The sequence below is a fragment of the Palaemon carinicauda genome, chromosome 31 (assembly GCF_036898095.1).
Source record: "Palaemon carinicauda isolate YSFRI2023 chromosome 31, ASM3689809v2, whole genome shotgun sequence".
NCBI lineage: Eukaryota > Metazoa > Arthropoda > Malacostraca > Decapoda > Palaemonidae > Palaemon > Palaemon carinicauda.
Window position 1 is genome coordinate 1,374,696 of NC_090755.1, and position 26,270 is coordinate 1,400,965.

Below are 26,270 nucleotides of genomic sequence, written 5' to 3' on the forward strand. Positions count from 1 at the left end.
TAGATAGGGGAGGGTAGGTTATTCTCTAAAAAGAGTCCTTATTATCAGAAATAGAAGATCCTGGTACCCTTCTTCTCGAAGCCATTTCGGGGCAATTAACATGTCTCGGACTGTTACTACAGTACACTCCTTATTAGGCAGAATAGAGGAAAAGCATACATGTCAAGGCCATCCTAAGGATGTTGAAAAGCATCCTCGAACTATTTAGGTTGAGATTGATCTGCACCCCCTTTCCCAAACTGCCATGGTAAGCACTGTTACATAGAATCCCCTTATTAGTTTTGTAGGGAGTGGCCATCATACTAGTGGGAGAAATATCGTTCTCGTAAGAAATGAGCCAAGAGGAATTGTTCCCCTTCCTTGTCTTCTTCCTTAAACAACAAGAAATGTAAGCTTATTTCTGCAACACACTATTCCCCTCCCCGTTCCTCCTATTCCAGAGCCCTCATGACTATGGTAACTGAGGATGATGGTCGAGAATTACTTCCTTTACGTATTAATGATAAATTTGTCATACTATCGCCTGTAGGGCCTAGTGATCACAGTCACTACCTGAGACTGGGCCCCTAGCTATGACCCTTGCACCTTCAGTGCATGATCCAGCCCCAGTGTCATGAGGGAGTGACTATGATTCCTCCTGATCTTTTCCTGTCCCCTCTTCTCATCATTCCCAGAATGATGATGATGAGAGTAAGGATCTTCATGGAAGAGTTAAGTCTTCTGGCATTCTTCCCAAGATGAAAATGCCCCATACTTCTAAACAGGACCTGAATCAGGAGGATCATGCCTTGGTCACTATCGATTACTCTCCGGATCCTTTACGTGTGTAGGGCCTAGCTCTGCTGATGTGGCCCCCCTTCGAGGTTCCAACAACCTGGTCTGAAACCACTCATATTTTCAAGATTATAAACCTTATATGTCACTTGGATGGTTTGAGTGAACCTCCATGCACACAAGTTACAAGTAGGCACTGCGCCTTACAGTAGATGTGGTTTTCCCATAATCGCCAAAAACAAGACACCGTTTTCATGAACTGTATGTAACCAAATTCGCAACACTTTGGGCATGTTTCATATTCGTCTGATCTCTCGAGAATTCGCTTAAGTCCAGCAGGTCTTCGAAACTACTCCCTTTGGCACATTTTGGTCGGTAGTAGTTTCATGTTGATTTTGAGACTCGCCCGAGACCTCTCCAAATTGATCCTGATGTTGCCAATCTTGTACTTAGTGCACCAAGTTACAGGTTGGCTAACTATCCTTTTACCTTTTCTGTTTATGATATGTAGAATATGGAGGTTGCTGCCATGTCTGCCATCCTGGCCTGCTTTTGATTGGATCACTGGTCAGGAGCAGTGTCCTGTTTTGCTATTATGAAGAACACGAAGACTGCAGATGTTGTTAAGTAGTTTGAAGATTTGTGTAGAATTGTAACCAAAGCTCTTAAGTTTCTGCTCCACCAGACAGTGTCCCTGTGGGACAACTGCATCCTCAAGAGGCATGATGCTCTTATGGCCAGGTACACCAAACAACTGTTTCCCAGAGATGCCCTGTATCTGAGGAACTCGAACGTGGTGGATTTCCCTATGGTGTTCCCACCTTGGATGAAAAATAACTGGAGATGTCCCTGACCCAGATTATGTGAAGCCAGGCTTACCAGTCAAACTGTCAGTTCTCAGCTCCAAAGTTAATTCTCCGACACTGTACTGGAACTTTAAGTGTTGGTTTTATTCAGACCTTTGTTTATAGACTGTAACTATTTTCTTTTGCTTTTTATTAGTGCTGGCTCTTTCCTGTGCAGCTTTTTTTTAGAAAAAAAAAAATATTAAAATTGTTGCTCAACTTATTGGTGAATCCATTACAAACTCCTTGGAATATTGAACTAAGGTAAAGTCGAAACACTTTATAGCCCTCTATGGATTACATTGAACATAGCTTGTGATAATCTCACACCTGTTGTTACTGATTTTTGCTTAAAGGCAGGCAGCTGTGTGTTATCATGGGATCAATAAAATCCTATTTAAATCATCTTCCAGAGTAGCGATTGATTTGTATATGTATTTTTTCTATGTTATTGTTCTCGAAATTGAAAATTATTAATAGACTGAGTCATAAGACTTTTAAGAATTTTACACGAAAGGTATCATAAAGATAGAAATGTATAAAAGAAACTGTAAAAGATTATTAATGACACCAGCTCCGTAGGCATCTTTAATTCCAAGACCCTTTTTATCAGTCGGTCAATGGAGGAGCTAAAACTGACAGTTTGACTGATAAGCCTGGCTTCACAGGTTCAGGTAGAACTCTGAGTCAGGGCATCTCCAGTAGTATTAATCCTCCTAGGGTCCCACTTACGGAAGCTGCTGTAGCAATTGGGAAGGCTAACCATTCTCCCTTTATGAGGAGAGCTGCAGCTTTGAAAATACCTGCCCCTCAACAAACTCCAAGGAATTCTTCCTCCAAACAGTGTACGGCCACTGCTAGGGAGGGCAAGTCCCTCATCTCAGCTCACCATCAGCCTACAGAAACATCGAGACAGGTGGTAGTTGTTCTAGGCCAATCCTTGGATGGTAGAAGTTCTCTGTTCGGGGTATTGAGTCCTGCTCGTAGACCGTCTACCCCCGTTAGCTTGGACTCTGACAATCCAATCATATCATTTAAAAAGCTCTGTAGGAGACCTGTACTTCTACAAGAGGAAGTGTCCTAGATGTTGGCCAAAAGGGTCATAGAAGAGGTCTTGGGTGACTCTCAAGGCTTCTTCAGCATTTTCTTCCTGGTTAAGAAGTTGGTAACCTGTCGTAAACCACTTGAACCTGTCTGTTTTGAAAACAAAGTTCAAGACGGAGACCCTGGCCACAGTTCTTCAGGCCATCAGGATGAATCACTACCTGTTGACCATAGGACCATAGGCCTGAAAGACGCATACTTTCAGATCCCTATCCATCGTGGATCAAGGAAGTACCCAAGGTTCCCTTCCAGAGACTAAAGCTACCACTTCAAGGTGCTTTGCTTCGGTTTGTCCACAGTGCCTCGGGTCTTCACCAGGATCTTATAAATCTTTGGGAGATGCATCTGCTGGGGCCCTCCTAAAAGTACGTGATTCCGTGATGTTGCTGCAACCTTAGCGTTCTGCAAGAACCACTTAGTATCACAGGTACTTGAAGTAGGATTCTGTAGTAAGCAGATTACCTTCAGGTGATGTAAAGTTTATGCTCCTGCAATACGGCTAGCATTGTGTTGCATCATCAGTTATTTCTAAAAATGGCTAGTGTAAAAGAGCTGGTCATAACCTTTTATGGGTCAAGGGTCAGACAGACCTCCTATTCTTGTTGCTTGGGACTTCCTCCCACCCAAGGAAGACCCCATTTAAATGATGAGGGTTTATTTCTGAGTAGGAACAAACTATATATTTTAAAAATAATTTTTATTTTTTGTAGCAATGCAAACTCGAGTCATTTCTTTATGTTGCCTGCCTCAACCACTCCACAAGTCTTGACCAAATATAAAGTAGCATCATTATCTCACCGAAGTGTTAGTGCGTTAATAGCGCAACCATACAATGCTGTCATACCCACAAGAATTCTTCTGTCTGGCCATAAGCAATTGCGCTAGAGCTTAACCAATTTAAATGACTCAAGTTTATTTATCTAGGAAAAATACAGATTTTTGTTGGAATTTGTAGGATTTGTGCCAGAACAAATGACAAATGTTGTGATCATTTGTATTTTACATAATTATACAAGCCTGGGTCCATTACTCATACTTTCCTGTCATCACCTACCCCTAGAAGGTCCCAGATGCAATCAAAGTGAGTGCTCAGTGAGCGAGGGGTTGGGGGCAGGCTCCCCCACTCGCTGTTTACACTATTTTTAAAGGTTAAATGCCTTTTTCTCCAGCTTCGCTGATATTCTGTCGTATGTAAATGACTCGGGGTTGTATTGTAATTTGTTAGGGAAAATACAAATTATCTAGAAATTTGATGTCACTGTATTTATAAAAGGTGATCGTTGGAAATGAATATTTTTGACTGTACTATGTCCCACATAAAAACGAAGCTGATGTAAATTATCAGCGTTAAGGAAAGCAGTTTTTTGCAGGGTTTATGTTACTTTGTATCCGGACTTGCAAAGAGTTTAGCAAGGTGGATTTTATTGTTCCTGGAAACATGACAATATGCAATGAATTTGGTTGTGGGAAAAAACCTAGATGAATTGCAGGATTGTTCTGGAAAAATATTTCAGATGAATTAAGTGTCAAAGCTTTGTTGTACCCAATAGTGAATTGTTGTGAATTGTGTGATTTCAAAGATCGAAGTGGGTTGGCCATGAGAAGAGGAGGGAATAAAGTGACAGAAATGCCTAGAAAATCAGGTGAAAATAACATGAATGAAAACCAAGAGTTGAATTCAAGGGCAGTAGTACATTACACCCAACAAAGCTGATGGAAGTAATTTCATATCTAATCTAAAATGAAGTAAAAACGTTAATGATGAATTTGACAATGAAGGCATAATGCTCTATATAAGTTTTGTACTGTATAGCCAAAACAGTACCCTGTAGTTTTCATGTTTTCAAACACATTAACCTACATGGGTTTTCAGAGGAATGGAGTAATTAATTTTGTAATGTCATCATAATTTTTTTTGTTATTTACTGTTGGTGTGTTAGAAGGGGAATTATCTACAAATAATAAGTAATTTCTTGTCTGTCAGTACTGTATATGATTTTCATTGAACATTATTTTTGCTTTTCAGGTGACAAAGCAAGCAGTAAACTTCCTTACAAGCCTTTGTTTAATAAACGCTTCTACCTTGATTTGAAGGGGTACAGAAGCACAGCCAACATTACTGCAGACATAAGGAATCTTGGCGGGGTGAGTACAGGCAGCCTTTTAAATAATTGAAATATACCTAAAAGAAGCCTTTATTACTTACTACACAGGTGACACTTGATAAACCTTTTATATTTTATTGATGATTTTATTGGATCAGAGTTTTGGGATTGAAACTGAGGGTTTTGTTGTTGAATTTAATGGAATTTAAAATTGACAGATTGTTGAAGAGTTCCTGAGTCGAGAGGTGAATTATGTGATAAGCACGAGGGGAAGCCAAGGTACAGGGGGATCTAGCAGTGAACTTCAACCATCGCCCAGCACAGTTCACACCGCCTCTCCACACACTCCGCAGCAACCCTTTTCTTCATTACCCTCGACTTCACATGATTCACCCCTCAATATAGACTCCCCAAGAGAAGAGAGTGGGAAAAAGCGCGTGGTGTGTAACTTTTCCGCAGCGTGTTAAGTTGAAACAAAGATGAAAAATTCTCGGTGATTGCTATTACAGTAGCTTGAAAATTGCAATATTGGTAGCTTTTAAAACTTTTTTTTCAAATTTTTTATTTTGTAGCGAACACGGGCGGAAGTTCTGCTGGAACGTGCTTGCGTCCGTCGACAAGGCACTTGCGATGTACTTGAAAATGCCAGGCTGTGGAATGTCCCAGTCTGGCCGCTAGCCAAGCTCCTGAAGTGGATAGCATTGCTGAAAGAGGACGGGCGATATAGACCCCCCCAAAAGTCAAGTGCCATAAACCATAAACACTCGTCTTCCTCGCCTAAAGTTCAGCGTCTCAAATCTCCTTTTATCAAAACCGAATCTTTCAGCAGGTAAATTTCAAAATTAGGGTTTTTATCTGGGAAATACAGAATATGTGTAGGTATGAGATAGGTCTCCATCTTGATACAACTCTGTAGATTCACTCTTGTACTGTATGTTGGGATGAACTTCCCTAGATCCATGGCTTTAAAACAGCTCTATGGTTTTGATGTACCATTGAATCTAAAGTGAATACAAAAGCTTAGTGTGTATAGGCTAGTAGGCAAGAGTGATAAGATTTTTGTTTACTTTTAAAAATGTCTTGTATGGTAGCACTATATTTGGTATCTAATTTTTTTTAAGCATGCCTTCCCAACTCCATTATTCATGAATTATCATCATTATCAACATCATCATCATCTCCTCCATGTCTATTGACGAAAGGGACTCTGTTCGATTTCGCCAGCTGTCTCTATCTTGAGCTTTTTAAATCAATACTTCTCTATTCATTATCTACTTCACACTTCATAGTCCTCAGCCATGTAGGCCGGATTCTTCCAACTCTTCTAGTGCCTTGTGGAGCGCAGTTGAAAGTTTGGTGATCTAATCTCTCTTGGGGAGTGCGAAGTGCATGCCCAATCCATCTCCATATACCGCTCACCATAATCTCGTCTACATATGGCACTCGAGTTATCTCTATTATAGTTTCATTTCTAATCTTGTCCTGCCGTTTAACTCCCAATATTCTTCTGAGGGCTTTGTTCTCAAATATGCAAAATCTGTTGGATAATTTTTCAATGACATTCTATGACTCGTGTCCATGACCATGAATAGTATAAATAATTTCTTTGGGGAGGAAATTCCAGTCTCCTGGACTTTGTAATAGGCAAGACCCTGAGGAGTTTGTTATATGCCTTGCCTTGCCAAGTCTACCTCCTCTGCTTTTCTTGGAGACTGCAGATTCAATGCTTTTTCCCTAGACTAGCTTTTTGGATCATTCACACTAATTTTTTTCTAATGCGTTTCACATTATTTACTGCTGAAAGTATTGTTTCTTTTGTATTAGGACATGGTTGTCGTTTTGGTATTTTTTTCTGTAAGGGATCACAGTTAAATAGCTATTGTATTCCCATTTCTTGCTTTGAGAAATTTTGCCATCTCAATTCTTACATTTTTTTTTCTTTTAGATATAATTTTCTTTTATATAATCCCTCAGTTTTGTAAAGTACTTGGTTATTCATGTGGATTTTCAGTTACAAGTTAATCTTGTTTTTCCGTAGCCCTTCATATTTAGTTTTATACCCTTTAATTTTAATCTATTTTTGCATGAAGCCCTTTTTCACCCTCGTATGCATTGCATTTTGGCTTTTAGCCGAATTAATTAAGCATTATGATTCAGGTCTTGCTTTTGGATCAAAATTGTTGGCTGTCACTGTTGCTTTATGGTTAGTGGCATAGTTGTAGTTTTTTAGGCTAACCAGCAGAGCAAGTCACAGTATGTCATAGCTTATTTAAAATTGGCCTTTTTGTTGAGCAGTTTGTTTGTCTTCTTTAAACCAGAATCTACACTTTTGTCTGTCATGATGTGATTATATTAGCTCTGAAAGTCATCATATGAGGTGTATACCAGGAAGTGGATGTACAAGGGGCCCTCATTTAAAATCTTCACTGACCTCGGATTTCCCTGTCAGTTGTTTTACTGAGTTTGTCTGAAGTGACCTTGGTCAAGAAGCATAATTAGTGGCTCTCAACTTCAGCAAGTTAGCTGTTGTACCTATATCCTGGCTCTAGGGATGCTTGCTTCGCATATGGTGCCTTAACTCATGCTTGCTGTGTAGAGAAATGCTTCTACCTGTTTCTTTATCCCAGGGTTAAATGAGTACTTGCTTGTTTCCAGTGCTATGCTTTTAGCATCCTTCTTTAACCTTTCCAGATTGCATGCAGCTTGTCCACCGCTTCATGATTCTATGTGGTCCAAGGAGGCTACAGAGCAAAAGATTTGGTTCTCCTAGCTCTGTGTGAAAAGCAAAATGTGGATTCATTTACAAATGAAGCCTTTTAACAGTATTTCTTGGCAAGCTAAGCTGCATGCACTCTAGGATCCTCATGCTTAATCAGCAGCTTCTGGTCTATTAGGTGTTATTACTCACCCTACTTTGTTAAGACCGCTCATAATATTTCTCCCAACTCTGCAATCCTGATAGAACAACTATTTCCTAGTTTGGAGGACATCCTGCAATTGGAACATAGTGATTGTCAAGCCCTGTTACCTGTTGGTCCCTTCCTTGAAAGGTCATTTTGAAATTTCTGTCTGGGTTCTCCTCTTCATCTAGACCAGTGATTCCCAACCTGGGGTCTGTGGACCCCTTGGGTCTCCACAAAAGTAATGCAAGGGGTCTGCGAGCAAAGTATAAACATATGATTTGGTTTGATTTCGCTTTCTCTCACTAAATTGATTAAATTGACAGAAACCATACAGTATCCAATTGAAAGTAGTTTTGAAAGCAGGTAAGAATGAAATGTAATTCAGTATATGTAATGAATGAATAGTAAATACTATGTAGATAGTGGGAACGTTTACTAGGGAAGCCAGGATTGGTGAATCGTAAGATCCCCTTCTACTGACTGTGATATTGGTACAAAATGGTAATTGCGGTTAGCTTTGGTTTAGGTTTTGCTGTCTGCATTATAAAGGAGTTAGCATATTTTTACCTGAGCTTTGTAGAATTTTAGTAGCTTGATGAATTCAATGTACATGATCTATCAGTTGAGTGTAATTTGATGATAATTCTTTAATTTTTTTTTTTTATTAAAAGAGTCTATGATGTAGATATTTTCATTAAAAAGACGTTTATTTAAACAATTTATAATTTCTTGTTTTAACAGACAGTACAAACCAGTTTTTAAAGAGCTGACTGTGTGGCCAGAACTCAAGCTGTCCAATCCACCTGGAATCTCACCGTTTGCCGATCCAAAGCAAAGTAAAACGCCGAAGACTCTAAAAGCTTCATCATTTCAGAAAGACGATTTTAAAGAAAGGTTAGTTCAATCACCTTGAATTTTCTTTATAGACGTTAATTTCTCTCAACTTAGTATAGGAGAGGTTAATTATCAACTTTCACAAGATTATTAGAATGGTTGTCATTGCCCTTTACTATTGTATATTTCATCTGTGATTTTTTTTTTTATTGTTGTTGCAAATGATATAGTAATTAGTTTTATTGTTATTTGGTATCTTACATAATGTAATGGTATTTTCTATGTTAGCACCATGATAAATTGTTTACCTAAGGAAGGTCAAGGTCGTGGATGTCATGTGTTCTTACACAAATACAAATCCATGTCCTTTAATAGGAGTTTGATTTCATCATGGCTGGAATGAGGTATCAGCCCCACACCCTTACCAGCACACTGAGGAGCCATTTTGTTTTCAGCCGCCTGATAGCACAGACATACTTTGAGCTCCCCTAACTGGCTCTTTTTTTTATTTCTGTAAAGATAATTTACTAATGGATCATCATGTGTGAGGGAGACTGAAGAAGAAAGGATTTTTTGTTGTTTCCTGATAACTGTAGCTATGTGACAGTTGTCTGTGCAATTTGCTTATACAGTATCTACATTATTGTTCCTGTTGGACAGCTGACCTGTTTGCTGTTTATTCCCTCATGGACATGTGATGGTGACTATAGTGTAATCCTGACCTTTTTGCTTTGTCAAAGGAAGAATGTTTTACCGATGTTGAAGGGGAAGGGACTAGCCTTTCCTTCAGTGTCGTCCTAATCCCGGGACGGCACAAAGGATGTATCACCTGGTTGTGCTTTCTTCATAGATCTTTCCTCATATGAGTGTCATCATCAACCTGTGAACTTCAAATTCATCTTTCTTCTCAGCCTCATTTTCATGAGATATTTTTCGCTGCTATTCCTCTTCGAAGAAGTCCAGGAAGACTGATTGATAGGAATTGCATACGATTGACTCCCACCATTTTTCTCCCTGTGGATTAGACAACGTGCTCATCTCTTACTTTGAACTGAGCTCACGCACTTTTTGTCAGGATGAAGGGTGCCTGCTTTTTTTTTTCATCCTTTCTGAAAGATCATCTTTGATTGTTCCTGTATCTTCTTCCTGAGCTGCTGCCAAGCCTTCATCTGCTACCAGAAGACAACAGCTACCCTGAAAAGATCTCACAGAGGTCAAGGAAGAAAGTCCTCATTGTTTCCTCTCAAGAAGTACAACAGTCCACAAGGGTTCCACATTTATACACCACACCCAATGTATACACTCATGCATACAGGCATGGAACATATTGCTTTCTAGGGGACGGTAATCTTCCACGGGCACAAGCATCACGAACCCTCAAATCCACACAGTCTCCACGAATATTGTCTTTGAATGTACTACCTTCTACACTCACTGGAGTTCTATGCGCATGATAGTCACATCACAAACACAATCCTCCATGTGTTAGTTTGCCATATGTAGTGGCTCAGAATGTACTTCCCTTTTCTAGCATCTATCTTCACGATTGCCGAACATAATTGGGATATTTTTGATAGACACTTTTCTAACCCTCCATGCTTCCAGGATCCACAGCGCTGACCGTTCTGCCTATCACCTGTGCTGACTGCCGTGCATACGGGCTCTGATCTTACTTATTTCATGCACTCCACACCTGTGATTTTAATGTGTCAGAAGGTATAATAAAAACCAGTTCTCCACGCATATGAGCTCGGACTTGACTGTCATGCATAACACCTCTACACTCCCTCTTCGTCTCCCCCTAGAACTAGGTCTTCCTGCACTTCATGTCCTGTTATGCATGTTACATAAGATTTTACATAATTCTGACCATCCTCTACATTTACATCTTCCCGGACAGTTCCATCTTGTTCGTAATACTAGGCATGCAGTTAATTCTAATAGTCGCGTCTTCTCCACCATGAGGCTCGATACTACACAGTATTCTAGAAGTTTTTATTCCCGTTGTGACTTGAGTAGTGGAATTTTCTTCCTAATAGGGTTGTTGAATCGGTAGAATTTCAAAAGTTCAAACTTGCAGTAAATGTTTATATGTAGAACAGGCTGACATAGTCTTTTTATAGTTTATATATGAAATATGTTTTGATGATACTGTTTTTAAAATATTTTAATTGTTCAGTATTTCTCATATTGTTTATTTCCTTATTTCCTTTCCTCATAGGGCAATTTTTCCTTTATTTCCTTTCCTCATTGGGCTATTTTTCCCTGTTGGAGCCATTGGGCTTATAGCATCTAGCTTTTCCAACTAGGGTTGTTGATTAGCTAGTAATAATAATAATATCAGTTGACACACAGGGCATCTGTTACCTGTTGCTTTTCAACATTCTTCGTTAACGTAGTGAGTTCTTCATGAGCTTAGAGGTCCTTCCATGCTTTGAAATCTTTCTACTATGTGAGGCCTGGTACAATGTAGCTGTTTGTCCGATATTGTCTCCACACGCACTGGAAGCCAGAACATAATAAAAGGTACATAACAACATCGTACCCAGCTCTGAGCTGTACGGGATACTGGTGTTCACGTCTGTTACTAGCACTTGGTCTCTTATGAGACCAAACTCTCGCACCCTGGATTGGGAAAAAAAAGGCTGCCCTCTTTCCCTTTTGACAGTTGTCAAGAGACGGTGAGATCTGGATCGCTTTGAATGCTCTAATACAGTACAGTAAACCCTCGTTTATTGCGGTAGATAGGTTCCAGACCCGGCCGCGATAGGTGAAAATCCGCGAAGTAGTGACACCATATTTACCTATTTATTCAACATGTATATTCAGACTTTTAAAACCTTCCCTTGTACGTAGTACTGTTAACAAACTACCCTTTAATGTACAGAACACTTAATGCATGTACTACAGTACCCTAAACTAAAACAGGCACAAATATTAAAGGCGATTTTATAGCATGCGTTTCCTAAACACGCTAAAAAGCACAATAAAAAATGGCAAACAATGTTTTGTTTACGTTTATCTCTGATCATAATGAAGAAACAAACTGGAGGTAGAGCTTTGCTTATTACCCAGACATATTTCCCATACTTTTCCCTTAGAACTACATCACATCTTCCTACTTTAGAGATATATATATATATATATATATATATATATATATATATATATATATATATATATATATATATATATATATATTATATATATGTGTGTGTGTGTGTGTGTGTGTGTATATATGTGTGTGTGTGTGTGTGTGTGTGTGTATATATATATATATATATATATATATATATATATATATATATATATATATATATATATATATATATATATATATATATATATATATATATATATACACATATACATACCTACATATATACATACCTACATATATACATACATACATATATACTCAAGTACATGCATACATATACATACTGTATATATATGGGTTATAGAAAAAATCCGCGAAGTGGTGAATCCGCGATGGTCGAACCGCGAAGTAGCGAGGGTTCACTCTAATTATTTAGACGCCACTTCATGTATATGCTATCATTGGCAAGGCAACTCACCACCAAGAGGCCTTCATATTTGCTGCTCATGGTCATGGTCTTACATTTGGCCATCGGAAAATGAAACCTGTAGTGCTTCTCCAGCCTTTGAGAGCACAAAATGTCATTCCTTACTCTACGCAGTTTTCCTCTGATTCCCTTCTCAGTCTGGCAGGAGGCTACAGTTGAAGGATTTTCCCGAGCTCAGCCTTCAAATGCAACAATAATTCTTAATAAGAGATGAAGCCGCCTGCGAAGACTGATCATTCAATGTTTTACAATATTTTGGTAGACCTCACCACCTGTACACATGAGAGGGGTGTGCTGTACAATCCTCCAACCCAACAAGGGGGGTGTGGGGGGGGGGGTGTCATTACAAGGTACTGGTACTCTTGCTCCTGTTACCCCTATTCGATATGGATGAAGGCTGTCACCCTCATTCTCCACCTTATTCAGAGGCCTTCAAAGAAATGTTTTTGCCCAGACGGATGAACGCACTGTGATACTTCTCTTGTGAGAGGAGGAGTCTGAGAAGTCTGAGTCTCGCGAGTTATCGACCAATTCCTCTATAATTATGGTTTCATGGGAGGAATAATGATGTTCCAATACTCAACCTTCTCCCGAGAATGTGTTTCGGTATGTTTATACAGCAGTTCACGCTCCTGCTAAGTATACTAGGTCTTAAGAGAACCAAAGCACGAGCAATGGTGGTCAGAGCGTTGGCAGCCACCCTTGTTGTTCTCCATTGCCAGAACATTACAGGGATGCTTCATTGACATCAATACTGAAAAGAATTTAGAGAGAAACGCCATTATGTTCCTGGCCCATACGCAAAACAATGGGTTTCGTATCAGGAATGTTTTCTTACCAGAGGTCACTGTTCAAAACACACTGCAGGTGTTCAAATGCCTGTTATCACTGTTCTGGCTTGTACAAGACCAAACACGCTCACCCTCGTGTAGGATGATAGGAACTATCCTCATTCCCTTCCTTCCTTTGATAGTTTAAAGAGAGAACATCCCAGCAGAATCAGTGTGGTGGAGCTAGCGATCATTGAGCAGCATCAACGTAATAATGTTAGCTGACCATCTCATCCCAGGGGACTGATCTCAAGTAGGTTGGAAGAACATGTCTGTTTTTGCCGAAATTTTATGACCTAAACTCAGAGCTTGTCGACACATGACCCAGATTCTAGACTTTTTCCATTCCCTCACTCCATGACGAATGGGGTGGTAATCAAGAGTAGGTGCTTTTGCATTCTATTAGAACTCTACAATTCTCTCTGAAAGAACTGGACATTTTAGTCCTGAGCTTTGGTAACTCTTCCTTACTGGCAGAGCCAAGAAAGAAATATTGAGGAACACCAATCTCTTTCTGGCCTCGTGAGACAACGAAAAATATACTCTTATACTGTTGAGGTGTTCAAGGTACCAGCTCAAACTAGAGCTCGTGAAGCAAAGTTTATTGGTCCCACTTTAGACTCTGAAGATTCTTGTAATTAGATAGGTAATGAAGGAGTTTGGAACCACCAAACAACCTTTACAAGGGAGTTTATTCACAAGTTCTTCAACTCTAGTTCTGTGCCCTTTGGTGATTTCAAATAGTTGTGTAGCCTGCCAAGCTCCTTTACTGAGCAGAAAGCATCTTGTCTTTGAAGGAAAGAAAGAATGACTCTCTATACTGCTGCTTCTTAAATTCCCCTCCCCTGTGGATGACTCATTTGTACCATTAAATGCTGGATCTACATTGATGCTGGTAAGCTACATTTCTGAGCATCATTCTTATTAGACTTCATCTGTAAGAAGTCCTCTCCCATCCTCCCTTAATGAGGGAAAGGATTGTGGAATAAGTACCAACACATTGGCCTTCATACACCAGGTATTTCATCCTAGGCCGAGTCTCTTTTGGAGGAGAAAGATTCCTTCAGGTATATAGCCAAGTGCTGGCCAGGCCCTATCAGCCAACTTATCCCTTGGATGGACTGAAAAGAGGTTACTGGTGTTATCTCCCTCACTCTTGTGTAGGACCAGGGGGAGAGATAATTTAGGGAAGAAAAATAACCAACCAAGCTTGTTCTAGGCCTAGGGAGACTTCTACCCACGATTAGCGAGTCCATATTTTAAAGGATGAAAGATTTGTGTATGCATAGGAAGAAATAGATTTAAGAAGTAATTCGTATTCCTAACTATGCAAACCTGAACATAATCCTTAACCACTTCTGTCAGTCCTGAGGATTTCCAGCTTTGCTGAAGACATCCCCTGTTTTAAAGGACTTTTATTTGTATAGCTAGGAAAAATACAAATTGATTTTAGAATTTGTTATATCCATTAAAATGTTTTTTTTTTTTTTTTCATATACTGTATACCAGTGATTTTTTGAAGGTATTTGGAGACAGAAAAGTTGATTTCCAGAGTAAGGGTGAAACCAAAAGCTCTGTTATTAATAGTTGAAAAATAACCTGTACGAGTATGTAAAGCACAGTAACTCCAAGTTTTGTTAAAATTTTTGAAGTTGCTCTATTGTACATGTTTTGTTTCAGGCAAAAAGCAAAAGAAAGAAACGCTGGACGGAACAAAGAAAGCGGGTACTGTGAGCTGTGTACCACCAACTATCCCAAGCTTAAACTTCACCTTCAGTCGGACACACACTTGGCATTTGTGAGAAACGACAAAAACTACCAAAAACTGGATGAGCTTATCGATGCATATACACAAGGTGCTCAAGTAAGTAATAGAAATTCTCTGCCTTGAGTAGTATTGTCTTTTGAAATTGTATGTAGGTTTGATTTAGGTGACTTTGGCTCTTATGTTATGCATTGTTTCATTAGTAGAGCAATTAAGGAAGGTATTTGTTCAGATGGATTATTGCTATTGTAGGAAATTTAGACTGATATATCTAGTTGCTTATTTTCTTATACTAACTTGAGCAGTAAGTTTTTCAAAATAGTGAAATCACTATTTTCTGACCAGTTGGCCGTCAGTTCTATTGGAAAAACTACTCATATCATAGTTGAATTTGTAGTGTTTCTGTTGATGAGTGAGAAAGAAATCTATTCACTTTATAATATGCACCGTGTTTATTTAAGGAAGCGATGTTCCGATAATGATATCTATCATGCATTTCACTTACCTTAAGTCATCATTTCATTTCAAGTATTGTAACTTCAACAATTGTCATATCAGTTTGAGATATTGCCAAAGCTTTATTCATATCTTGCCGTAATTTTTGTTACTAAAAATGAACAAAATATTTTGACACCACAAAAAAATTATATTCCCCACTTACCTGTCTCCGTTCCTTCTGTTTGTTTTTTTCCCTCTTGAATTTTCAACCAGTTTCCAGAACCTTGAACATAGATTGAAAGGTTAGCGGTGGATAAAGGTACTGTTACAGACCTCTCACTTCAGATGCTGTCTACGTTAATTTTCAAATGGCCATTCTTCTTTTATCAGCGACTTTTCTCAACTTATTTGATGTTGGCTGGCTCTGGTATGGTGCATTATCCATCACCAATACGTACTGATGGCTCAGACAGCAAAAGCTTGTCAACCAGCAGAGGGTAAGCTCTCCACTCATAAAATATCAGCTGTGACTACCAAAAAATTTTCCCCATCTCCTGGGGTCCTTTGATGGTTGTATGTGACACTGAAGATGGGCTAACTGCTGTCCATCCATTTTCTGGTTTGATTTATTGAAGTAAAGTTTCATCCACAAAGCAGTGGCTTTCACTCCTCTCGGTGTTGTTGGTGTGACTTGAGAGCGTTGATCCATTGCCATACAATGTCTAATGACTCTTTCCTCAAGTAAATTTTATGCTATAAGGTTTTATAGCAGAAGCATGATGGGGAGAATTTGCCTCACTGATATCTCCAACGTTGTCTTAAGAATGGTGGTTGCCACCTTCAAGTCCTCTGTTATGGAGCGAACAGTGAAGATATTCTTCTTGTCAAACTTATTGTGGAGGTTATAGTGAATGGGACTGATGGTGTAATAGTCAAGGAAGGGTGGGGTGGTGGCTGTTGAAAGTGTCATAGGCTGAAGCCTGGTCCTATGCTGCACAATCATCTGTACTAAATTTACATTCACCATTATTACCCTGGCTTCAGTAACACTATCTTAAGACCTGTTTGGGGAAAGGACAATATGAATTTGTGATATGTATAAAATCAAACGTAGTTTTTTTATGGCATGTTGTCTGGATAGATAGATTTGGCTACTGTTACACGATAATTTTCATTGGCAGATGACCTCAAAAGGTACAAGAAACACTCCACGGTCCTGTAAGCCACAAGCTTACTCAAATGAAGGTACATCAAAGAAAGGCTGAAGTAAGGTAGCACTGTTGGCCTTAAGAATTTTTGTACATAATACCGTAGACTACCTATAGGGATGTTTATTGGAATTCTTGGAGACAACTGAATAGCATAGACAAACAGTTGACATGGATAAAGATTAAAAGCATTTAAATGAAATAATACATTTATGAAGCTAAGATATAAAAGAAGGTTGTGATTAACAGTTACTACATCCTGTACTATATACATACATACATATACCAAGGCACTTCCCCCAATTTTTGGGGGTAGCCGACATCAAACAAATGAAACGAAAAAGGGGATGTCTCCTCTCTATGTTCCTCCCAACCTGACAAGGGACTCCGGCTGGTACTGCTAAGGTGGCACAGCCCACCCTCCCCCAGTATCCACCACAGATGAAGCTTCATAATGCTGAATCCCCTACTGCAGCTACCTCTGCGAATTAATACAAGTTAACATGTTTAACTATGCAGGAAATGTTCATCTATATAGAATACTATTAAAGGCAGTTTTAAACTTAGCTATACAGTATACCAATCCAGAACCTAAATAATTGCTGAAATCCAGATGTATGTTACTGCACTTCTTGAATATTTAAAATTCATAAAATTGCCATAAGAAAACCCTTGCATATTCAAACTTATCCGTACACAATTGGTGGCCTTCCTACAACCTCGTGAACAATTTTGTAGTATAGTTCTCCTAATTGCTTTGGGTCAAATACACCATCTTCCCATGTTGCCAAACAAAGAAAACTGAAAACAGAGAGAGAAAACAATAAACTACTATCCTGCAAAAATTACTGTTCATATCACCACTGGCCTTCATATACCTTAAGGTTATCTATCTGTTATCTAAAATATACAATAGAATATACACATCAGTTGTGAGATACATTATGGAGAGATAGAGAGAGACTATAGCAATTTTGTCTGAATTGCTGTCTTTGTCGAGGGAATTTCTCTTTTTTTCAAGAACAAACTGACGTAGCTGTTTACTTTTGGTACTACACTATGCTAACAAAAATTATACAGTAGCTGGTTTTGACTAAGGCTCTGCTAAAAGAATCTCATGAATGTCTATTCTTCAAGAAGTTATAAAAAAAAATTAGTAAAGGCGAGGGAAAATGCACAGTAGTCTGGTTATTGTAGTGTACTTAACATATCCACTTTGCATATTGTTTATTGCCACATATTATATTTCATAATTTTGTTTTTGATATGCTTTATTTGGAGAGAGCCAATGTAATTTTTGTGACAAAAGGGATTGTACTTTGGTTTTCTAGAAAAGTTACTTAGCATCATCTTCATTAATGTATTTAATTTTTGTTGCTATTCTTTTAATTTGAGATATTTTTTGTTTTCTTTGTCTCTTCTGTTTTCCCATTTTTGTTTCTTCAAATTATGTTTAGTAAGGAGTTGCCATTTGTGCAGCATATAGAAGGTAGCTAAGGGACTTAGTAAATAGAGTATATCTAGTCTCTCACTGCTGGAATGGAGTTTCTTGTATAGTGGGTTTCCAACATAACCGAGGGTAAAGATATCAGGACACGTTGTGGAGTTAATTTTGTGGATTTTGTTTGACCAAAGTCACTTGTAGGTCACCCTCATGTGGTTAGTAAGCTATTTACACAAGGTATCTAGCCAGGTCCATACTTCTGGAGATGGTGCTCTTCTGTTCCCTTATAACATGTCATGTATGTAATCTAGTCTCGGAAAAGACCTGTAGCTGTGTAATTCTTAGCAGATTTTGTTAGTTTTAGGATATACATTCTTTCATTAAATTAGATGTATTTGTCTTTACTACAGAACATATTAAGTTTACTACATTGTAGGAATTTTGAGTTCAGCACTCGACATCAATTTTTGATGATTACTGCAGACTGGAAAGATATGTAATAGGAAGGAAATTCTGCTCTTACATGTCCTCTATGTAAGACCAGAGAATAGAAAGGGCCGTCACAATTCTCCAGGTTTAATTCCCGACTTTTTTTCCATTCCTCCTCATGTTTCTTCCATGTTAATTTACGTAAAGGCATTGGGTTACACAATCTCATTGCCCTCTATTATGAATGGCATATTCTGTGAAAGATTGTCTGTCAAATCAATCCTCTTGTGTGTATCTCTTTACTTATGCTAATTGGATTAATTACATTGATGAATAAGATTTGGGTACTTAATTAGGCCATGTCATTGTGATGTGTAGCATATATGTAGCCTTTAAAACTGTTAAAAAAATTTTATATATTAAAATGTGGGATTATTTCTCCTAAATCTTTTTTCTTAAGAAAATTATATACTTTGATACTTGTGTGTTCATCAGTTTTAGTTCAATTCTGTAGGGCATTTTTAATTTCCTATTGATGTTTTAGAGTATCGATAGTCCCCGATTATTAATCTCCTAAGTGGCTTTATCTTGATGCTGTCTTATTTATGTATTGATATATGCTTAAATTCTCACTGGGCAGCTGTGTCCTATTTGGGTTATAAATCTTAAGCCATGTACATATAACATGCTACATTTTTTAAGTTTTTGTGAGCTGATGTGTAGCAAGATCTTTGTTCAGTGTGACCGTTAGTTTTAGTTGGGGTACTTCAGAAATGATTTAGAATATTCCTAGAAAAATTATTCTTAAGAACGAACTTAACTTGTCATATCATGTTGTTGTCAGATAAACTGCCATGTGTTAAATGTAAAACTTTTTATTGCAAATTTAGAGTGATGGAGCAGCGGCAGGAGCCTCATCAGCAAATTACTATGGGCCAACCTCTGTATCATAAAGGTAGGGATCTGAAGAAAGAGCGTCACATTTTAAATTTAGAGCTTGAGCTTTTGCCCTTACGCCTTTTAGTTTTTGTAATATGATCACTATTGAGCATTATCTTCATTGCCTAAGTTTGCTTCATATGCCAGTTTTTAAAATATATTATTGTTGGAGGCTCCTTACTTCCATAAGCTAATGCTTTTAAGTTCTCGTTGATTACTGAGAAGTGAAGCATGGATGAATTTTTGTGCTTAGTCTTTAAGCTAATTCAGATTCTCCCTTCCACAGGAAGCAGCATATTCCTATTCTATTGCTTAAAATATTGTGGTCATTATAGCAATAATTATAACAACAGACATCAGATTTATTATATATTATTTAGTTTGTTGATTGAAAGAAAGCAATTGGGTATAATGCACTTGTTTGGTATTTGATCTAATCTTTGGAACAAAGAGGTTTTGGGTTTATTGGCAAGGAAATTTTCTTTGTATGGATTTTCCAGGAAATTGGGCTTTAGTTGGAGAGACTGTGGGTAGTTTTCAAAAGGTAGAAGGAATGAAATTGTTTTTAAGTGGCAAGGTGGGCCGAAGTTAAATATTTTCAAGTGTCCCCTATATAGTAAGAGAATCTTAGGAATTACAAAAGGGATTTATTAAGTGTTTATGGTTGCAAGATGAAGGTATTCATTGCAAATCAGAGCCTAAATTTTATATTTGTTTTAACCCTCTTGAGTTTAGTAGGTTGGGGGGAAAGACATAGTGTAGAAGTCTGCTGGATATGATTTTTAACTCACGAAAATCCTACAGTATGGGAAGTCTTATTTGGATACAATACATAGAAACCAGATAGTGTCATAAAATCAACTTGAACAACATGTGTTATACACAATTATTTTATATTTCTTTGGAAATCATACACTTATATGTAAAGTACATTATAAACAGGTCAAGAAAAACAATTTTGACAAGCTTTGTTATTTCTATACCCGTCTGATGTTCATATTGCCTCCTCCAGAATATCGGTTTATTGATACTTACCCTTAAGATTAAAAAAAATCCCATTTTCTTTTCTATCAATAGACACATGCCTCTAGTGAAGTAATGAGACACAGTAGTGGTTAATGAAAAGAAGAATTTTCATATTGCTGAATCCCACATATTGATTTAGATGAAATATAAGATAAATTAAATTCTTGACTCAACTGGTCTAGATTAGTAGTAACAAATTATCTTTTAATTATGCGACAACAGATTATTTTTCCTAAATACCTATAGCCCAGTAATCTCAATAAGAAAACCAGGATTCTTGTAGATATTGTTCAGCGAACACCAACATGGTATTCTATTGAGCTGTCCCTTAAACTCCTAATATCATGAACCTTAACCTTTATGGCTTTTATAAGATATGGATCCAATCCTTTGTGAGTTTCTGGGACCAAATATTTAATTAGATATGACATTGTATTTTTGGACAAAGGACAGTTTGGAATTCAAATCCTACAGAAAATTAGAGACTGTTTCTAATGGTCATAGTCTGTCTAATAAATACTAATCCATTCTTGCCGTACAAAGAAATCTATTTTCTGATCAAATGTTTACAAACATTTCTAGAGAAGTGAAAAAATTGTGTCAGACTATCTTTAAATAATGTTTGCTCTGAAGAAAGGCAGAAAGAGATCAAATCATCTCATGCTCCCAAAGCTACTACTAATAGGAAAAGCATTTTAGCTATGATATCTGTAATTGAAAGATTTTTCAGCAGTTTAAAAGTTGAACCTTTTAAATATTGTAAAACTACATCTAAATGTCATGAAATAGACCTTACTACTTGGGGCATTTCAATACAAAAAGTCTTGAAATACATCTAATCCCAGATTTTTTGGAACAGAATACAGAATTGAAATTGAAATGGATTTTTTTTATATGAAAGGACAACATAAAAGAAATTAGTATCATAACTAGTGCTAGTCATTGATATAATTTTAGATTGGTCCTGTTAGAAATAAACATACCAGTACCTTTATAACAGTAGACTGTCTTTTAGAATCTATAAAAGAGAGAGTAGCCTGGTTTTGAGAATGCAATGGATATACCAGGTAGTTAGGTGAAGCAGAGATGGGTTTGGATGAATCCCCTTAGAAATTGGTTTCCTGAGCAAGTCGTTATAAATGCTAACCTTCATGGGCATTCAGAACTGGGCTATTAACCAATTTGATGTTTGAAGGAACCCTGAACTTCCTTCACACTTAAATCATGGCAAATGATGGGAATACATGAAGATCTAGATTTGTCCAGTATGGAACAGGACATCCACCTTCTGTGATAGGGATTCAGAACAACAAAACTCCATCTTTATTCTGTGGTGTTACAAAACCTAATTACATTTTGGTGACCCCACCATTTTGAAATTTCTAGACATACTGACAGATGTATCAACCATTTGTTTGAAAGAACTTGACTCTTGTGGCCTAGCTGAATTTTTCATTTATGTCAAGAACTTTTGTAATCTGCAAAATGACACAACCAATCAGCTTTAGCCAAAACATTATCTACATTAAAGGTTAAGAGAATCTAATTATAGGAAACCCCATTCACAAATGAAAGAGGTTGCTTAAGAGGACTTACTTTAGCAATGGGGTGTATATTAGGATCCAGACTACGAACTTGGTTTTTTGCATAGCAATCTAGTTTCATAAAATAGCAACTATGAATGTGGGAATACAAGGATTAGCAGACGAGGAATTTAAAGTAATTAAAAAATCTGAGGCTTTGCCAGAGGTTCTTGAGTGTGTAAGGTGCATCAAACATTCGTAACCCCTACTGAATGGAACCCTTTTACCACTACACTCTACCTAGGAAGTCAGGTTAGGGTTAGCAGCCGGGCAGGTTAGGTCAGATTTTCCGCATACAAGTGAAGACTTACTGGCATTCGCAGATTAAACAGTGTAGTGAGATTTGAAGCCTAATGCTATCAAAACTTGGCTGGTCAAGTTTCTTGTAGAGAATACTTACTTACTTACTTTAATGGCTGCTTTTCCGGTCCCATACAGCAGGGGAACCCCACTCTCTACGGGGCCTCCACTATCGTTTTACCTTATTCATTCAGAGTATTTAACGTTTCATGTCTCGTATTCTTCATTTACTGTTAAATCATCATTGTCAAAAGATTCATAAGTATTTTGGACGCCCGGTTCTGATAACTTGGTGGGTTATTGTACATATTTTAAATTCAATAGTGCTGGCATGTCATATTTGTCATAATTTTTGCTAAAAGAAACTATGTTAGTCTTGTCAGAATTATTCCCTGAACTGATCGCAAGTTTCATTAGCATTTGAACCAAAAAACACTTTCCCTATGAATAACAGTGAGGCAATCACACTCCTCAAGGCAATATGCTATCTCTTCCCTGTGCAGTATTGCTATCAAAACCAGAGTAAGAGATGTTAAAATGCAATGAAAATCTGAAAGGTGTATGTTGAATCAAAGCCACAGAAAATGATATAACAGGGCTGACGCTTTGCTTTTTACCATTAACTGCTAGTGTCTCATCACTTACAGAGGATTGTGTATTAGGAAAGAAAATTGGAAATTATTTTACATTTCCAGGGGTAAATGTTGATAAATAGCTTCTGGAGAAGAAGCAATTTAAAAACAGGGGAGGTTAATAGAAATAAGTTTATATATTTATAAAGTACATAAAAACTAGTAACACATCTTATGGATCTCAATTTGTAAAGAATATGCAATAGTGACAAATTAGAAAATTTATTATGTTGCAACTTTATTCTCTAATCTTGAGCCAAGCTTTTTCTTAATGTAATTTCATAAATTGGTTGAACTGTGTAGTTTTGATGACTAATAATTCAGCGACTTCTAGTTCTATTCACTTTATTGTATGTGGTAGTGGTTTTTCATATTGTGGATGTATTTTGATGATTTTGCAAGTAGGAGAGGATTATCTCTCTCTCTTTCTCTCTCTCTCTCTCTCTCTCCTTTTTTTATGATTTTAGTTTCTGGTTAATAATATTCTAATTTACCTTTTGTCGTCAGATGCCAAAAACAAAATGTACTTCTGAAGCACAAAATACACCGTGGGCAGCCAAGAAGAAGAACAGCCGCCAACCCTCCATACCATTACGCAGAACGACCAACCACAAACTGGCAAATGACAAAAAGCTACCCGAGAAAGGTAAGGAGAGCGATATGATATTTAATATGGAGGTTTTGTTTGTCAGATTATTAACAGCATGTCTGGATTGTTAGGGTGTTGGAGAAAGTTACAGGAGTCTAGTGAAGGAATAAATTGACTTAGCCCTGTATGCGTTCATTATGAAAACTTGTTCTCTTGTCTCCGTACTCCTCCTTGCAGGTGTGGTTCAAGCACAAAGTCAGGCTGAAGGTATGTTATCAATATAATGCCTGTAATCGTTTTTGTATGTGTTGAATGACACCGTCACAACTGGTACGTAATTAAATGTCCATGGTGCGTCTCTTAGTTAACCCAGCTGTCAATAGTTTTGTTTCAGGTGTTCTTGATTGCTTTGTTTGCCTAACATATGAAAGCAGGTTTGGACTGTGTGTTGCGTTGCATGGAAAATAACTGGTTTTGATATATTAGAATTTGAAAGGTTATTGAAATTTAAAAATAAAACAATTTAGTTTTTGCTTCCCAGAAAACTTTCATTAATTACAATAGATTTGTCATATTAATGTGGTAATGCTAGGCAATAGATATTTTTCATGTTTCCAATTGATTTGAACTGATTACAGTTTCACTTAGGACATATGATTAATGATGGTTTATTCTTTATATTGTCTATATTTATGAGTGGTGTTAAAGTAAAGGTAAATAAGTAATCCATGGTAGTTTGACAAAACTGAAAATGAAGAGTAGTTTTCATTAGTTACCAGTTAGGAAGTGGATGTGACGCTAAAGGGTTGTAATATTTTCCCTTATATGGTTTTCATAAACGTAATTCCTCCTGACAGTGATATAGCAACTTCTACGTGCAGGGCTTATATCTGGAGAGAGGAGGGTACACCTCGCACAGTATGCTATAGGTGTTAGTTAAGGGTCTTTACAGCGTTCCTTCGGCCTGTAGGTGCAATCACTTTTTAGCCTTTACTAGATCTGTTCCCATTTCTTTTTTTCCATTTTGCTATCTAAAGTCATGAATTTTACTTCATGGTGCAATGCAGTATTTTCCCCATTGCTTCTAGAACTGCTGGTCTCTTGGTATTACAGCGCCAGGCTATAAGGGTCAGAATGAATGGATCCAAATCCAGATGTTAGAAGTAGAAATAAAAATGTTTGCAGTTGCACTTTGAACATTGGATTTTTTACTGTAATGATTTCCAAGATTTTTTTTAGTGTTAATTTTTCCTCGTGTACTAGGGTATCTCAGAATGTACCCTCTTAAGAACAGCCACGCAAAATATTCAAGATAAATAAAAGTTTACAGCTATTGTGAATGAAAATTTCAAGTTGATAGAATTTTCAATATTAATGGTGAAACATATTGATATAATTACCATGGGAAGTACATTATAACTTGTGATCTTAATCAAGGTTTGGTTTTATGTATTTGTAAAATAGTTAATACATTTGAAACTGTTAATAATGCTGCTGATTTTATATGTCGGGTAACATTCCTTGAAATTTTAGTTCCATAGAATACAGGTAGAATTATGAGGTTTTTTTTTACTTGGAATTTTAAGCTTAACAGCTTCAGAAATGGCTGTTTTCAACTGAAATTATTTAGGAAGAATCAAGTACTCCATATCTGGTAAAGTACTATATTTCATGGATGTCTGTATTAACTTCCTGTAAATGTCACTTAAGTTAACAGTAAATGAATATTGAACATTTCAGAGTAATATCTAACTGGAGAAGTATTTGTGAAAAATTGTCAATTACAGTATTGAGTTCTGAAAAAAAGTTTCCTTAACGTGGAGTTGAGCAATTATAATTCATTAAGAATTTCATATATAATATTGTTTACAGAAATTTTAATAAGAGCTGAGAAGACATGTTTGATTACAACACATTTTTCTATCTTATGTTCATAATGTAATATTACATTATATTGGGGCATTATGGCAAGGATGGGCCCTTGAATATTTATTTTCTTCACTATTTTATTCATTCCTTTACGTGAAAGCTCTCTTTGCAACTTATTTCTTAATTTTTAAAGGAAGTCATGATGGTTCTTCTCAGTAATTTTTTTTTTTTTTTCTGAATTGGGGACTTGCAGTGGTGGTTTTAAACATGGTTGTTGGTTAATGACACCAAAACAATTTCAGATATTGGAATACAATTTTGTATGATAAAAAAAGCAAGACAACTCATTAAAGAGTTGTCTTGCTTTTCTAATTTCTGTAGGCTAAATAATTTTTTTTTTCAAAAGTATATCCTTCTTTTGCTTATGTTCTGTTTATTGGATCAGATTTGTATGGAAATTTTTTATTATTATTTTTTCACAGTAAACCCATTACTTGAAAGACTGAAATATTTAATTAGTATATTTCCCAAGAAACCCATAACAAGAAGTACTTTACCAGTTCAATGTTTCCAAAGGAAAAAGAAGGCTACTTGCAGTGGGAGATTGCCTTGTCATGCATGGAAGCTCTCTTGATTTCCTCATGTAACCTATCTTTGTGTTTCTGTAGGAGCATAGGGTTCTCCAGACTTTTGTGGCTTAAACTTTTTGTTGCATTCCCTTTCTATATTTTGATTTCTTTTGCTCCCTTTCATTTTATTTTATTTTTTTTATTAACTAGTAAATCAATTTTAGTTGGTATTAGTGATAACTTTTTGCTGGTAGCACAGTCTTTGTCCACAATGCCAAAAATATCAAAAGAACAAGTGTGTGTGTTTTTGCGAGGAGGGGACATTATCCAAGAAGAATTCAGGATGATCTTATCAACAGTTAGGGCCAGTTTGTTATTTGATGGGTTGTTGCCAATTTTCCAATGTTGTTTTGGTAATCATTGGATAGGTTTTTTTTGCAGGGTGGTTAGGTTTTGCTAATGCTGTATAATTTTTTATTTTAGGGTTATTGTGTAGT

At 37.1% G+C, this 26,270-nt stretch overlaps 1 protein-coding gene across 4 annotated transcripts in view; it reads left to right on the forward strand.

The window, feature by feature from the left end:
- LOC137624229 (uncharacterized protein PF3D7_1120000-like) overlaps positions 1 to 26,270 on the forward strand; it is a 147,872-nt gene that overhangs the window by 86,101 nt on the left and 35,501 nt on the right. For 2 of the 4 annotated variants that reach the window (XM_068354735.1, XM_068354734.1), the window contains exons 2-7: positions 4,750 to 4,868; positions 5,047 to 5,268; positions 5,401 to 5,657; positions 8,473 to 8,625; positions 14,663 to 14,846; positions 23,254 to 23,392. In XM_068354735.1, coding sequence (XP_068210836.1) covers positions 4,750 to 4,868; positions 5,047 to 5,268; positions 5,401 to 5,657; positions 8,473 to 8,625; positions 14,663 to 14,846; positions 23,254 to 23,392 — 1,074 coding nt within the window. Of the gene's footprint in view, positions 1 to 4,749; positions 4,869 to 5,046; positions 5,269 to 5,400; positions 5,658 to 8,472; positions 8,626 to 14,662; positions 14,847 to 19,156; positions 19,222 to 23,253; positions 23,393 to 26,270 lie in introns of those variants that run through there. The other 2 variants (XM_068354736.1, XM_068354737.1) reach the window with 2 other exon arrangements.